This window comes from Lemur catta, chromosome 4 (assembly GCF_020740605.2).
Source record: "Lemur catta isolate mLemCat1 chromosome 4, mLemCat1.pri, whole genome shotgun sequence".
NCBI lineage: Eukaryota > Metazoa > Chordata > Mammalia > Primates > Lemuridae > Lemur > Lemur catta.
In genome coordinates, this window is record NC_059131.1 from 95,733,631 (window position 1) to 95,749,998 (window position 16,368).

Consider the following 16,368-nt stretch of genomic DNA (forward strand, 5'->3'; position numbering starts at 1 on the left):
ATTGTGTGATGTTGATAATTGACCATCCTTCTGAAAAAAAATAGACCTTTTGATAACCAGCTACAAGAATAAATTGTAAGTGATTATAAATATTTAAATGAAAAAAATTAGCAATTTTAGAAAAAAAATTAGGAAAATATTTGTATAAACATGCGTTGGAGGAGCCTTCCTAAAGCAAGAAATCCAAAAGCAATAACCTATTCTTTAAAATTGTCAATGAATAAAAATCAAACAACAAACAAAAATCAAACAACATGTTATTTTGAAGAAGTATTTGCAACATAAATGTCAAAGGGTTAATCCTCCTTATAAACAAATTCCAATAAATTATTAAGAGGTAATCTATTAAAAAATAGGTAAATGTTATACAGGGCAAATCATTCAAGTGGAAATTCGAATGGCCAGTAAACATATGAAAAGATCTTTAACTTTATTGTTAGGCGGGGAAAGTACACAACAATGAGATACCACTTTTCATTGCAAATGAGTATTTTAAAAGGTAAGGATATAGATAAAATGTACTCTTTGGGTGCTGGTGGGAATTTGAATTGATTTTTCTTTTTTTTTTTTGGAAAGCAGTCAGGCAGTTTGGAGCCCAATTTAAGATACATACAGCCTTTAGTCTGTAATCCTACTTTTGCCAATTTATCCCATAATATAAAAGCATAGTACATAAGGATATTTATTACCATATTAATTGTATGAACAAACACACAGAAACAACTTGAGAGTTCATCTATAGGCAAATGATTAAATAAATTGTGACACATCTATACCACAGCTTTAGATATATTACAGCATATGTAGCTAATAAAAAGAATGAGTTAAATTTATACTTATCATTGATAACATAGAGGCACAACTATGATATATCGTTAGGCTAGAGAAGCTAAATAATGGGTATTGTATGATTCCATTTCATGTTAAAAAACAACTGAGGCCAGGTGTGGGGGCTCATGCCTATAATCCCAGCACTTTGGGGGGGCCAAGATGGGAGGATTGCTTGAGGATGGGAGTTCAAGACCAGCCTGGGTGACATAGCGAGACCTCATCTCTAAAAAAAAAAATTTTAAAAATTTGTGCTCACTTTGGCAGCACATATACTATAAAAATTTTAAAAATTTGCTGGGCATGGTGGCACATACCTGTAGTCCCAGCTACTCAGGAGGCTGAGGCTGGAGGATTGCTTGAGCCCAGGAGTTTGAGGTTATAGTGAGCTATGATTGGGCCACTGCACTCCAGACCTTATCTCAAAAAAAAAAAATAAAACAACTCCCAACCGTGATTACGTGTGTATAAGCAGAGAGAAAGGTGTGGAAGAATATGAATTACAAATAACATTGCAAATATAATACAAAATACAAATAATGTTAGTTACTTCAGACTTCAGGAAGGTAGAATGGAAGGAGAAAAGATACTTGCCTTTATTTTGCTTTAGATTGTTTCACTTATTTTAATGGTCATGTGTTAGTTTATAATTTTAAATTTATTTTATGTTTTAAAAGAGGCAAACCTCTAAACTCCTTAGCTTATGCATTCTAGCCAGAGAGATTCAATAGATACAATGGAAGATAGATAAAACAGTAAAATAATTTTGCTTTAGTTAAAAAATTAAAACATCAATGAGAACTAATTAAAGCTTTTTTATTAAAATTAAAATGACTGAAAATAGCCAGTAAATGTCCAGATCATCTTTAGGGCAAAGAGCACTTTGACATCAGATATCATCTTGCCAAGAAAGCCACATACAATTGTTAACTGAAAAAAAACTCAAACTCTTTAAAATAATTTAAAGATATTTATTCTGAGCCAAGTATGTACGCCTAAAACACATGTTTTCAAGAGGTTCTGAAAAACTGTGCCTGCAGTAGTTGAGTTATAGTTTGGTTTTATATAATACATTCATGGAGCCAGAAATTACCGTAAGATCATACATGGAAGGAATACATTGGTTTGGCCCAAAAAGGCAGCAAGCACGTGGGTAGGGGAGCTTATATAGGCTGTAGGTGGGTTTAAAGATTCTTTGATTTGTACTTGGTTACAGAAATGAAGCTTTGTCTAAAGGCTTGAAATATTTAAACTTAGTATAAGGTTGTCTATTAATCAGAGACAAGCCACCAGATATTTAGCAAAACTCAAGTGATTTGTTAAGTAAATTCATGTCCTGCAGGTATGTTTTAAGCTTTGTTTTGCATGGCCTTAGGCCTGTTAATGATTTAGTACCTTATTGCAACAAAGAGTAACTCCACAGGGCATGACAAGGCATGTTTGACCTCCCTTCTCCTGGCTGGCAACTCAGCTTTAAGGTTTTTCTGGAATCCCCGTGGCCAAGAGGAAGTCCATTCAGTTATCTGGGGGACTTACGATTTTATTTTAGTTCACACAATAAATATTCCTCCTTGTCCCAGATGACCTGTCCTACAACTTTTACTTGTTGGAGGGAATGTCTTCAGCAAGAGTTGTGTATAGTAGATTGGTGTGTGCCATGAGCCAGGCAGCCTTTGGATATGAGCGGAGGCCAAGGCTAAAGTGCCTGGCAGATGAAAGGAAGGATTCAGAGGAATACAAGCGTCAGCTAAAGCAATGAGATAACATTAATATTTCCGTCTTGTTTCAGCACAACTACTGCCCAGTTGATCCTACCTTCATCCTTCATGCCCTGACCAACTATGAACCTGGTGCTTAACCTGATTAGTCTCAAGTCCCCCCCCTTCCTCCTCTGCCTTCTTCCTTTCCTCACTTGTTCTTTCCTTCTCTTCCATTTCTTACTATCTATTAAATTAAACATTAGCCTAATCTCATCATAGTGCAGTTAATCAGATTTTATAGTATTATGGGACCATATTCTAATATTAAAAGCTGACTTCTTTTATGTGCTCTATGATTGCTTTTACTACCAGAGGTTACTTGTTATGTTAAACTTTTTATTTTGTATTAATAATAATTTAGGCATTAGAAAGGCAGTATAGTGTAATCCTTCTGGGTTTTTTTTATAGGTTATAGGGCCAGGTTTGCTGGTATCAAATCTTATTAGCTTTGTGGCCTTGGGGTAGCAAGTTACTTTTCTCTCTGGACTTCAGTTTCTCATATGTAAATGGGAATAATAGTCACTGACCTATTATTTTGTTGGTGTGGGATTAATTGAGTTAACTCATGTAAAGTGGGTAAAAGAGTGCCTTGCACCTATAAGTACTTAATAAATGCTGTATTTGGTACTAAAGTTAAATTATAATTTAACAAATGTTGACTAAATATCTACCAGGTGCCAGATGTTATCCCAAGTGATGGGAATAGGTATATTAATTGAACATCTACTATTGCTCAGACATGGAGGATATAGTTGTGAATAAAACTGAGTTCCTGCTCTCTCAGTGTTTATAATACTATTAATGATTATTATTTAGGCTGAATTTATAAATGTGATTAATCTTTTTTTGTTTTACATTTAGGATATCTTGTATTATGAGCAGCTTAAGACCAATGTGATACAACATGACCTTTTGGTGGACAGTCTAATTTATAAAGTAAGTGAAAGTAAGCATAGTCCTTACCATTTCTTTAGCATTAAAAATTGAAATTCAGTATGCAGTGCCTGCATTATGTGCAATGACATCTATTAACCTTGAAAAATAGTTTTAGTAATCATTAAATTTTTTCATATAAAGTTAAGATTGGCCTTCAAAATTTGTAGTTTGCATTCAGTGTTATCTTCTTTCCCTTTGAAGCTGTCCTCATGATCCTTTCCTAGTCCTCCCATTTTTTGATTAAGAGAATAAACATTTCTTGTCATTATAAACTCATGTTTTCCATACAAATCAAATAAAAATGCATCTGAAAAGAAAATCAGACTATAATATTTTTATCTTATTTATCTCATGATTCTTTAGGGCCTACTTGTTTATCATATTGAAGTTATTTTTAACTTTTAATTTCTTTTAGTTTCTAGACATATGGTAAAGTACATCTCAAGTTTTATGATATGGATACGTTGAGGTTTTGCCTCCAAGCATTTGATAATCAAGTTGAGTCTAATTGTAGATTCTTTAAGCATAATATATGACTAATTCTGAATTAATATTAGGCTGTTTAAAAGACTTGGATTTTAAATTTAAAATTTAAAAGATAGAGGAGGTCTCTATATTACAGGTCTCAGAAATGGGAAAAACAATATAATAAAAGACCTGAAAATTTGTCTGAGTAGAACATGGCCAAGGGTAATAATAGCAACTAACATTTGATGACTGCTTACTATGTGCCATAGTGTTCCAAACCTTTGACATAGATATTATTTAATCCTGACAACTATCTAAGTGTATAGCAGATACCAGCATTTAGAATCTGAATGATAAATGCATTTTTTTTCCTGGGGAAAAAACCTCACATTCTGCAAAATTGTGCATTAACAATAACAGAGCTTATGGGAAAAAAAGGTTTGAGGTAAGCCCAGTCAAGGCTTTTGTAACTTTGTAACCAGAGTACTAATAAAAACAATAATTGGTAGCTTGGGAGAAGAATTAAACAGCTTAGGCAGGCTGCTCTGGCAGGAGCCATTAAAAATGTACAAAAATAATAAAACAAAAATGCTAAAATAATGCAAATAGAAGTGGTGCTCTGGGCCAGTGGGGCTGCTGTGAAGGTGAGCATAAGAAGTATAGCAACTGAGAGAAGTGCGCCAGGCTGGGAGTGTGCCTGTTTGGAGAGGGAGCCCCAGGGCCAACGTCCCTTTTTAATTTTCTTAAAATGCCGCTGTAAAGGCTTGTGTTTATGCAGCAGCTGAGCTGAAGGCTTTTTACCTTCCTGCTGAAGGTTATGATTCTATCCCACGGCTGTGGCTCCCCTTGCTTAAGAAAAATTGCACCTGAACCAAGACAGTTTCCATGTTACACTGACATCATTCCCCTACTTACAAGCCACATAGCCACAGGTGTTATAGCAAACAGAAAGTACTGTTATTTTAGTATTTTACAGATGAGAGAACTGACATGAAAAATTAAAGACATTTGTTTAAATTCACATATTAAGTAGCAAAGCCAAGATTTGGTCCCAGGTAATCTGACTTCAGAACCATACTCTTAACCACTATGCACTGAACAGTAAACAGAAATGAGAATCTAGAGGATACAGTCCTTTGATGAAAAATCTTGAATCTCACAGAGGTTTTACATGAGATTTGGATCACAGATACTCATGTTAACTTTGAGGTCAAATTATCATGTTCAGTGAATTATTTTAGCAACAGTGTAAGAGATCTTTTGGCCCGTAAGACCTTTAACCTCTTTCTATTCAAATGAGAGGAAATTTACAAGTGAAAAAGCTCAAAAAAGCAGAGAGTGCTACTATGAGAGTTCTCTGTTGCCAACATGAATTTCTGTTTGAGTCAGTAAAGAAAATCTGTTTTGAGAAAAAAAGTACACAGTTTGTGCCTGAGGAATTGGGTATTAAGTTTTGATAGCATCAATCCTGTGCACATGAATGTTTTTAGGAAGATATTTGTCTAGTTGTTTTTGATTGGGCTCTGCTGATCTTGTTGGAACAACTCCAAACATTATTACAGTCAGCCCTTGAGGGAATGAGCATTTTAGAAAAAATATGTAAAGTTTTATTACAGCTCCCTATAGCAAAGACTTGTTTTAAATCTAACTGAAAACAAGATAGAATGACTTTAGATAAAGGTTAAAGGAATGAATAGAACAAGGCAGTACTAAAGACAGGATATTACCAACCGCCCCACCCCTCAAGCTAACTTAATAAATGGTTCTATCTAAACTGGGTTGTTTTTGTTTTTTTTCCCCCAAAACTTGCCCTGTAGCCACACCCTCTGCATTTTTCTACCATTTACCTGTGATCTGGCAATTTATGCCAGTGTTTCTCAACCTTTCTTCTTTATCACACCCCTGAAGAGAAAAATCATTTAGTTTCTCTCTAAAAAAAGAAAAATTAAATAGCAGAATAAAATTTTGTTGGGTAGAGACAAGCTCTAGAGATCCACATACCATTGTAATAGGTAAAACTTTTTGGCCCCCAAGAACCAGTTTTCACTACCATAGAGGCAGTATCACCCCTGTTGAGAATACATGATCTCTGCCTTTGCCCATGTTGTCTTCTGACTTAGAAGACTGGCCTCTTTCTGTCTCCTTAATCTGTGTCATTACTCAGATTTAGCACACCATTCACCACCCCTACAGTCATCTATGACTCATTTCATCCTCCCCTGATTGCTACTTTACTCAATAGCCTGTTTGAATTTTGCGGAGTGTTTAAGCCATATTATTATGGATTTCTGTAACATTTCTTTGTAATTTTTCCTATGTTTTCACTAAGTGTGTTTTCTTGCCAGTGAGATTGTAGGTTTCTTGAGGATATCATGTCCCTCATCCCATCCAATCAGTATTTGATTATGTTCTTCATCCCATCCAATCAGTATTTGTTGCATTGATTATATATTGGGTCCAAAAGTATGGTGTCCTTTAGGTCTGGGGTTTTTTGATACAAATAAGGTTCAAGATCTATATTTACTTATAAATAGCCGGAGACTACTATAAGTAAAGGGGCTTTTAGTTAATTTTTAAAATAGTTTTCTGGATGCCTATTCTGTATCTGATACTATCCTAGGCTTTTACCCATACTTTCTGAAGTAGGTGGTGATATCCCCATTTACAAATACTAAGACCTAGTTGCAGAGTTACTGACCAAAGTCATACAGCTAGAAGCAGTAGAACAGGATTTCAAATCTTAGTTAAATCTGTTGGGATGTCCATGTTCTTTGCATTGAGGCACACAAGCAGCAAGTTCTAAGTCAATGCACAAAATGTTCAGAGACATTATAGGGGAAACACAAATATTTTGGTTTATTTTTCTGGGCTTCATTTTTTTGTTTGTTATTGGGGAGGGGTACCTATATAATGATATAGTGTATCATAGGAAACTATAATTAATTTCTGTTAATAATTTTATCATTTTTACATTTTATTCATTCTTCAAACACTTTTTGGGTACTAATTAGATGCTAGGCACTGTGCTGGTGCTAAGTATATGAAAAGCAATTATGACATTAGGGCACAAAGAACCTAAAGTTTTGTATTGAGAGTAGAAATCTTTAAGGTAGTCTCAGGTCAGAAAGTGAGAATAGAGATATATTTAAAGGAAGGAACTAATACGCTATCCAGGAGAAGTCAATAAACTGGCCCTTAAAAGATGAGTTTATGATGCAGAAAATTGGTATTACTGGCCTCCCAGTAGCAAGTGGTGACTTGCAAGTGAATAATCACAAAGGCATGAAACATATTTGGTATTTTGAGGGAATGGCAGGAATGTGGAATTGAGTAGTGAGATTGGAACAGTAATTTAGGGCAGATTGCTGTGGTTGCTTCTGGATGTTATGATTTCATCTGCTTTGCTTTTCCAGCTTTATGACACTTAAATATTGGATTAAAAGGATATAAAATTGAAATAAATAATAAAGAATTACTAATGGAGCCTAAAAAAGTATGTGGAATTTGAGTTCAAATAATGTCACAGATATTACTCAAGTAAATATATAGCAGTGATAAAATCTAATTGAGAAGTTTATAATCACAAAGTAATAAATTCATTGCAGTATTATTTCTAAATATTGTATGTATGTTTTAGTACTACAGATGTTCATTTGGGTTCATTTCAGTACTCTCTACTTTTAATTATAGGATGTGAAGTTGACAGCAAGCAATGATGATTATTATTTTGTATTTGAAGATTATTTATATCAGGTAAGTTTAAAAATTAAAATATATAATGTTCTTGTTTTAGGTATATTAGAGAACCTAAAACAAGATTAGGTGGGAGAATAAGAATTCCCAATGAGTTTTTGGACTGTTCCTTTTAGTCATGTATGCTACAACCAGGAGGTACTGGCAGGTAAGTTTTCTATCTTTGTTGTTGGCACAGATTCTTAAATGGGATGTCAAATTCTTAGTTAAACCATCCTAAAATGTTTGGAGAAAGCATTTTGCATGATACTTTTTAATTAAAGGTATTAAATAAATAAATGTTTTGAAATCAATTTGGAGCATCATGATTACTCTAATCATTTTGTATGCTGCTATTGTAGATGCTTGGATCCTTACCTAGGTTTTTTTCAAAGCTACTAAAATAAGAGCATTTATCATAAATAGAAAATGTGTAATTTATATAGAATTGCTTAGGTGATGTTCTTTTTTTAAGATTATATATACATATTAATAATTTGATTTTGAGTGAATGTCAATATAAATGTCATGGAGGAAATATCTAGATTCCACACAGCAATTTCTACTTGATTAAATGTAAACCAGTTCTAGCTGTTTGGATGAGCAGGCAGTGGTTCTGGTGGGATGTATATGTTTAGGAGAGAAGATAAAATTAAATAATCTCTCAAGAAGGTTTAATTAATCATACATTCCAGGCTGAGCGCGGTGGCTCATGCCTGTAATCCTAGCACTCTGGGAGGCCAAGGCAGGAGGATCACTTGAGCCCAGGAATTCGAGACCAGCCTGAGCAAAAGGGAGATCCTGTCTCTACTAAAAATAGAAAAAATTAGTGGGGTGTGGTGGCACACATCTATAGTCCCATGATACTTGGGAGGCTGAGGCAGGAGGATCGCTTGAGCCCAGGAGTTTGAGGTTGCAGTGAGCTATGATGACTCGACTGCACTCTAGCTAGGGTGATAGAGTAAGACTCTGTCTCAAAAAAAAAAAAAAAAATACACTCCAACAGCTGAAGTGTAAATACTTTGTAAAATAAAATTTTAAATAAACTCAGAAACAATTGTAAGAGACTTTTATGATTTCAAATACATAATTAAAATTTTTTATTTTAAAATAGCAGTTATTTAAAATTACATTTTTTAATATAAAGTCAGTTACTAATTATTGGAGAATACAAAAATCTTCTAAAAGTTTTTTTGTTCATGTAGCTTATATCTAATTCTTTTCTTTCCTGTGCCTAATTCTTACTACTCAATAGATTTTTGAATATGTAGGCACAGTTTGCTTTATTGCACTTCACAGATACTGCTTTTTTTTAACAAATGTAAGGTTTGTAGCAACCCTGTGCCAAGCAAGTCTATCAGTGGCGTTTTTCCAACCGCAGTTCATGTCTCTGTGTCACATTTTGGTAATCCTTTTGATATTTTAAACCTTTCATTATTATTATATATGTTACGGTAATCTATGATTAGTGATCTTTGATATTACTACTGTAATTGTTTTGGAGTGCCACAAACTGCACCCATATAAGATGGCAAACTTAATTGATGTATGTTGTGTATATTCTGGCGGTCCTACCAACCAGCCATTCCTCATCTCTCTTCCTCTTCTCAGGCCTCCGTATTTCCTGAGACACAACAAGTTGAAATTAGGTTAATTAACAATCCTACAATGGCCTCTGAGTGTCCAAGCGAAAGGAAGAATCATGTCTCTCACTTTAAATCAAAAATTAAGTTTAGTAAGGAAGGCATGTCAAAAGTTGAGATAGGCCAAAAGCTAGTCCTCTTGCGCCAAATTAGCCAAATTGTAAATGTAAAGGAAAAGTTTTTGAAGGAAATTAAAAGTGCCACTCTAATAAACACATGAATGAAAATAAAGTGGAACAGCCGTGTTGGTTATACAGAAAAAATTTTAGTAGTCTGGATAGAAGATCAAACCAGCCACAATATTCCCCTAAACCAAAGCCTAATTCAGAGCAAGGCCCTAACTCTCTTCAATTCTACAAAGCCTGAGAGAGGTGAGGAAGCTTCAGAAGAAAAGCCTGAAGCTAGTAGAGGTTGGTTCCTGAGGTTTAAGGAAAGAGGCTGTCTCTATAATGTAAAAGCGTGAGGTGAAGCAGCAAATGCTAATGTAGAAGCTGTAGCAAGTTATCCAGAAAATCTAGGTAAGATTATTCATGAAGTTGGGCTACACTAAACAAATTTTCAATGTAGATGAAACAGCCTTATATTGGCAGAAGATGCCATCTAGGACTTTCATAGCTAGAGAGGAGAAGTCAATGCCTAGCTTCAAAGTTTAACATATAATAGGATATTGAATCACTTTTGTTCTTGTCCCAGAATTTTTTATTTAAGTGCCAATGCTGAAGACAATTAGTGATTATGTCCTCATTTCAGCTGCTGGACACATTCTGTGAGAATTGCTAAATGATATGCAAGGTATCCCCTAAGGCTTCACTTACCTCTTGTTAGGGGCTAATGCATCTACTGACTTTAAGTTAAAGCCAGTGCTTATTTACCTGTTTGAAAATCCTGGGGCCCTTAAGAATTATGGCAAGTCTACCCTGCCTATGCTTTATAAATGGAACAACAAAGGCTGGATGACAGCACATCTGTTTACAGGATGGTTTACTGAATATTTTAAGCCCACTGTTGAGACCTACCGTTCAGAAAAAAACATTCCTTTCAGAATATTACTGCTCATTGACAATGCCTTTGGTCATCCAGAACTCTGATGGAGATGTACAAAGAAGATTAAAGTTGTGTTCACAGCTATTAATACAACATCCATTCTGTAGCCCATGGATCAAGGAGTCATTTTGACTTTCAAGTCTTATTTTTTAAGAAAGACATTTTCTAAGGCTATAGCTGCCATATATAGTGATTCCACTGGTGGATCTGGGCTAAGTAAATTAAAAACCTTCTGGAAAAGAGTCACCATTCTAGATGCCATTGACACATTTTGCCAAATCACAACATTTGTGATTCATGGGGGGAGGTCAAAATACCAATGTGAACAGTGGTCTGGAAGAAGTTGATACCAACTTTCATGGATGACTTTGAGGAGTTCAGGACTTCAGTGGAGGAAGTAACTGCAGATGTGGTGGAAATAGCAAGAGAACTAGAAGTAGAAGTGGAACCTGAAGATGTGACTGAACTGCTGCAATCTCATGATAAAACTTAGCAGACAAAGAGTTACTTCTTATGGATGAGCAAAGAAAGTTTTCTTTATCCATTCATTGTTCTAAGCTTTAATGTGGATCTTTATCCCCATAACATATCTAAAAGGATAACTACAGAAACTGATCTTTTCTCTTTGGGAATTATGTAAAATTAAATTTTCCTCATATACACAGTTACTAAGAAAATACTTTCCATGGTGATACTTTTTAATTATTTATTTTATTTTATCATTTCTTTTTTTTCTTTTTCTTTTACTTTCCTCACTGCAGACCTACTGACTCATAATGATTTATTTTATAATTAGCCTGAATTAGTAGAAGTTTATTTTAACTAATGAAAATATATGTAATTGTATGCACTATAAACAATATACTATGATCAGAAATTGAGTTCTGTTTTTTCTCTGGGAAGAAAATTATGTGTGTGTGTGTGTGTGTAATAGTAATAAGACAAAAGAAAGCCTGTTCTTATTATCAATTATAGGCTTTCTTTTGGCAGAGATGCCCAGCAACACAGCTGCTCTATGGGAAAATTGTTGATGATAATGTAACAAATTTAATGTTGTTGGCTATGGTGTTGGTCATAGCCCATTTACTGGACTTTGTGACTAGACTAGAAAATTAGATGGCACATGGCATCACTGTGTCCACATACAGATGAGAAAACATCCAGTAATCCCTCTTTAAAGAAAATCTTGACCTATGTTACAAGCTTACACAGGCACTGCTCCTGAATGCCTCACGTTAATGTTACCTAAATTTTATAGGCAACAACACTGAATATTATAGAAATTATGTTTTTAGTAATAAGTCAATCTTAGTATTCTGAAGTTTAGTTATTTTTTATTTTGCATGAAATTCTTAAAAATCCTTAGTGGTGTTGAAAGTTTTAAATTATATCAGAGTTTCTAAATGTGTTCAAACAGAAGACACTTCTTATTCAATGAAATTGGGTAGTTTGACAGTATCATTTGCAGGTTCCAGTACTAAATGGCATTATCACAAACTACATAAGTTAACATATTGCCCAAATTATATAAAATATTCATAGGAAAGAATCCATATAAAAGAAGACATAGAGATTTACTCTTTCTGTTGTATGACAAATCTTCCATCAAATGCTTGGCTTATCTTGTAAATTCTTAGGTAGAGTGTCCTGTATATGTTTGTTAGATCTAATTAGTTTATTCTGTTAAGTCTTGTATTTCCTTCTGATTGTTCTGTCCATTATTAAGAGTGATATCTTGAAGTCTCCACTTATTATTGTGGAACTATTTCTCCCTTTAATTCTATCAATTTTTGCTTCATACATTTTGGTAGTCTCTTATTAGGTGCATAAATTTTTATAGTTTTTATATCTTGCTGTACTGAAACTTTAATATTTAATCTTTTTTGTCTCCTCTAACATTTTTGATTTAAAGTCTATTGTCTAATATGAGTATAGCTACTGTGCTCTCTTTTGGTTACTATTTGCATTGAATGTCTTTTTCGATCCTTTTACTTTCAACCTATTTGTATCTGTAGATCTGAAATGAGACTCTTGTAGATGGCATATAATTTGATCATGTTTTTTAATTCATTCTGTCAATCTCTATCTTTTGATTGGAGAGTTTAATCCATTTGCATTTAAAGTAACTACTGATGAGAAGCTATTGCTCTCATTTTTCTATTTGTTTTTTATATACCTTATAGCTTCGTATCTCTCATATTCTGCATTACTGTCTTCTTTTGGGTTTAATTGGGGGTTTTTGTAGCAAAATGTTTAAATTCCCTTCCTATTTCCTTGTGTGTATATTCTATTGCTATTTTCTTTGTGGTTACCATGGGGATCACATTTCACAGCCAAAAGTTATAGCACTCTAACTTAAATTTATACCAGTTTAACTTCAATAACATACAAAATCTGTACTCCTTTACAGTACTGTCCTCATCCCTTTCAGTTGATGACATCATGGTATTACATCTTTAAACATGTGTATGCAAAACATAAATTAATAATTTTTTTGCTTCATGAGTATTTTATTTTTTCATTTTAAGCTAATTACTTTAAATGCATTAGTATCTTCAATTATATAGAAAACAAAATGTGGAGTACAATAATACTAATTTTAAATTAATAATTTTTCAAATGTGTTAGTTTCTTAAATGATACAGAAAACAAAAAGTAGAGTAATAAACCATTGTTACAATAATACTGCTTTTTTTTTTTTTTTGAGACAGAGTCTCACTCTGTTGCCTGGGCTAGAGTGCCGTGGCATCAGCCTCTCTTGTAGCAATCACAAATTCCCAGGCTCGAGTGATTCTCCTGCCTCAGCCTCCAGAGTAGCTGGGACTACAGGCACGCACCATCATGCTCGGCTAATTTTTTCTATTTTTAGTAGAGACAGGGTCTCACTTTTGCTCAGGCTGGTCTCAAACTCTTGACCTCAAGTGATCCTCCTGCCTCAGCCTCCCCAGAGTGCTAGGATTATAGGCATGAGCCACCGTGCCTGGCCTTGTTACAATAATACTACTTTTTATAATTGCCCATGTATTTACCTTTATTGACATCTTTATTTTTTCACTCAGATTTGAGTTGCTGTCTTATGTCCTTTTATTTCATACTGCAGGACTCTCTTGAGCATTTCTCAAAGGATATCTAGTGGTAACAAACTTTCTCAGCTTTCATTTATGTGGGAAAGTCTTAATTTCTTCCTCATTTTTGAAGGGCAGTTTGCTAAATATGGGATTCTTGGTTGAAGGTTTTTTTTTTTTTTTCTTTTATCACATTGAATATGTCAGACCACTGTGTATGGCCTTCAAAGTTTCTGATGAGAAATCTGATAATTTTATAGAGGATCCCTTGTATGTAATGAGTTGCTACTCTCTAGCTGCTTTCAAAGTTCTTTGACTTTCTATAGTTTGGTTATAATGTATTTTAGTGTGGGCCTCTTTGAATTCGTTTTACTTGGAGTTTGTTGAGCTTCTTATTTCATGTTTATATCCATGTCTTTAATCAAATTTGGGAATTTTTCAGCCATTATTTTTTCAAATATTCTCTCTACCCCTTTCTCTCTCTCTCTCTCTCTCTTTCTCTCTCTCTCTCTCTTTTCCCTCTGCAACTCCTACATGCATACATTGGTTGGCTTGATGGTGTCCCACAGGTTCCTAAGGCTCTGTTTACTTGTCTTCCATTTTTAATTTCTGTTCCACAGACTCAATTATTTCTAATGCCCTATCTTCTAGTTGGCTGATTCTTTTTTCTGCCTGCTCAAATCTGCCTTTGAATCCCTCTGGTGAATTTTTATTTCAGTTATTGTACTTTCCAGCTTCAGATCCTTGGGAGGTTTCTTTTTAGGTTTGCTATCTCTTTATTGATGTTTCCATTTTGTTCATACATCATTTCTTGACTTTCTCCACATGTTCTTTTAGTTCTTTGAGTATCTTTAAGACAGTTATTTTAATGTCTGTGTCTACTTTAATGAGTAGATTTGCTCTTAGGTCTTTTTCAGGGATAGTTTCTATTGATATTTGTTTTCCTTTGAATGGGTCATATTTTCCAGCTTTTTTGTATTCTTTGTGATTTTTTTTGTTGTGGAAAAGTGGACATTTGAATCTAATAATGTGGAATCTCTGGAAATCAGATTCTCCTCCTTCCCTAGGATTTTTTGTTTTTGTTTTTGTTGTCATTATTTTTGTTTATTATTTTTGTTTCTTTGATTTTTGTAGTTTCTTGCTGTGCCAAGGATCAGCCTGAGGTATAAACTTAAGGTCTGTGAGCGGGCACCTTTCCATGGGCATACACGGTCCCTTTCTTCTTTTTCCCCATATACACAGTTGTTTTTGAATGACCTAGTCTTTAATATCTTGTTCTCAAAAGGAAGAAAAGAGAAAAATGAAGGAGTGGGGAGGGCATTGTCCCTTTAAATCCCCTGAAACTCATTTCAGCCAGAGGGGGAGAGGCTTTCAACAATGGGGGGAGGATCAACAACAATGACTCCTTTCTCCCATCCCCACCCTTAGCTCTTTGCACTTTTCCAGTCAGAAGCTGCAGTCAGCAATCAGAGTACAGATACCAAGTATTCAGAGGACACGGTGCTTTTTTCCCACCCTGTGTCCTTCAACCTGCATGCAAACTGCTTACCAAGGGCTTAGTGTAGAGGATGCCTATGTGGTAAGAGCTGAAATTGATCAAAATTGACTGCAATTTACCATCCAGCCTTTCCCCTGAAAGTTTCAGGACTTCAATAGACTCTAGAGTTGTAAAATAATTACATCAGACTAATTCTGCCTGTGCAATTATTGTCTACGTGTGGAGACAGATAGTTGGTGCTTGCTACTCTACCATCTTCCCAGAGTCTACTTTATAACTTATTTTATAATACTCCTGTAAGGTAACTTTATTCCCCTTTTACAGATGAAGCAGCAGAGGCTCAGAGCCAAAGCTCATATAGCTATCAGCACTCCAAGTCAGGGCTGTTCATTTTCAAAGCCCAGTAAGCCATATTGCCCTTTATTTATGAAAATTTAAATTAAGGCAGAGTGTCTTAAAAAGACATTTTTGGAAATTTATCATTTGAAATTCACTGAATTGGTTTGGATAAAAATGCAAGAACACAACAAATGAAAACATTATATAATAGTTGTATATTAAAGTGATTGTTCGTTCTGGTTAAAGACCAAAATAAAAAATGATTGTCCAATTGATATCTGTCATTTCTTGTGTTTTGTTATATAAATAACTTATTTCTCAGAAACATTTACCATAAATATATTTTCCAGAAAGAAAAAAATTTTTAACATCAAGTAAATCTTTTTCAGCTGTATGTAGACATTTTAGGTAGAATTCTGCTATTAACAGTTTAGACTTATACATATCCAGTTTCTTATAACTCTTCTAAATAAAGTAAATTGCTATCATATATAACCTCATCCCCATAAAGTTTAATTTTTACTTAATTAGTAAGTAATCAAATTTAAATTTTCTACTTAATTTGGTTGAAATTGTCATCTCTGTATAAACATATTTTCTAGAAATTTTTAATTGAACTATTATTTTCTTACAGATATAAAAGTTAGAATCTCAGAAGTTAAAACAACAACTCAGGTTAGGGTAGGAGTTGGCAGCTCTTTGCTTATATCCCAGGGTTGCACACCAGCGTGTACTGTCTAACATACCACCTCTGGCATTATCACTTTACAGTGACCAATATTCTCCTTAGAGCAGTCTCAGATGTCTTGTCTTCTTGAGGACACCAGGGACTCCAGGGGGATATATTTAAGCACAGAGCTTCTTCTAAAATTACTATGCTTCCCCAACTCTGCTAAACTGAGGGAAAGTTAATATGAACATTTCTTTAGGAATTGTTTGTTTTCCCTCTAGGCAATAGCAGAAAGATATTTGTAAGTATATTTTCTTTTTATTTTACTTAATTGCATTACTTGTATTAGTCTATTATTATACTATTTTATTAGTTGTATTAGTTT

At 34.2% G+C, this 16,368-nt stretch overlaps 1 protein-coding gene across 2 annotated transcripts in view; it reads left to right on the plus strand.

The window, feature by feature from the left end:
• The window catches only part of TBC1D19 (TBC1 domain family member 19), a 118,974-nt gene that overhangs the window by 62,687 nt on the left and 39,919 nt on the right, over nucleotides 1-16,368 (plus strand). For both annotated transcript variants that reach the window (XM_045550483.1, XM_045550484.1), the window contains 2 exons: nucleotides 3,450-3,524; nucleotides 7,683-7,745. In XM_045550483.1, the coding sequence (XP_045406439.1) occupies nucleotides 3,450-3,524; nucleotides 7,683-7,745 (138 nt within the window). The remainder of the gene's footprint in view (nucleotides 1-3,449; nucleotides 3,525-7,682; nucleotides 7,746-16,368) is intronic.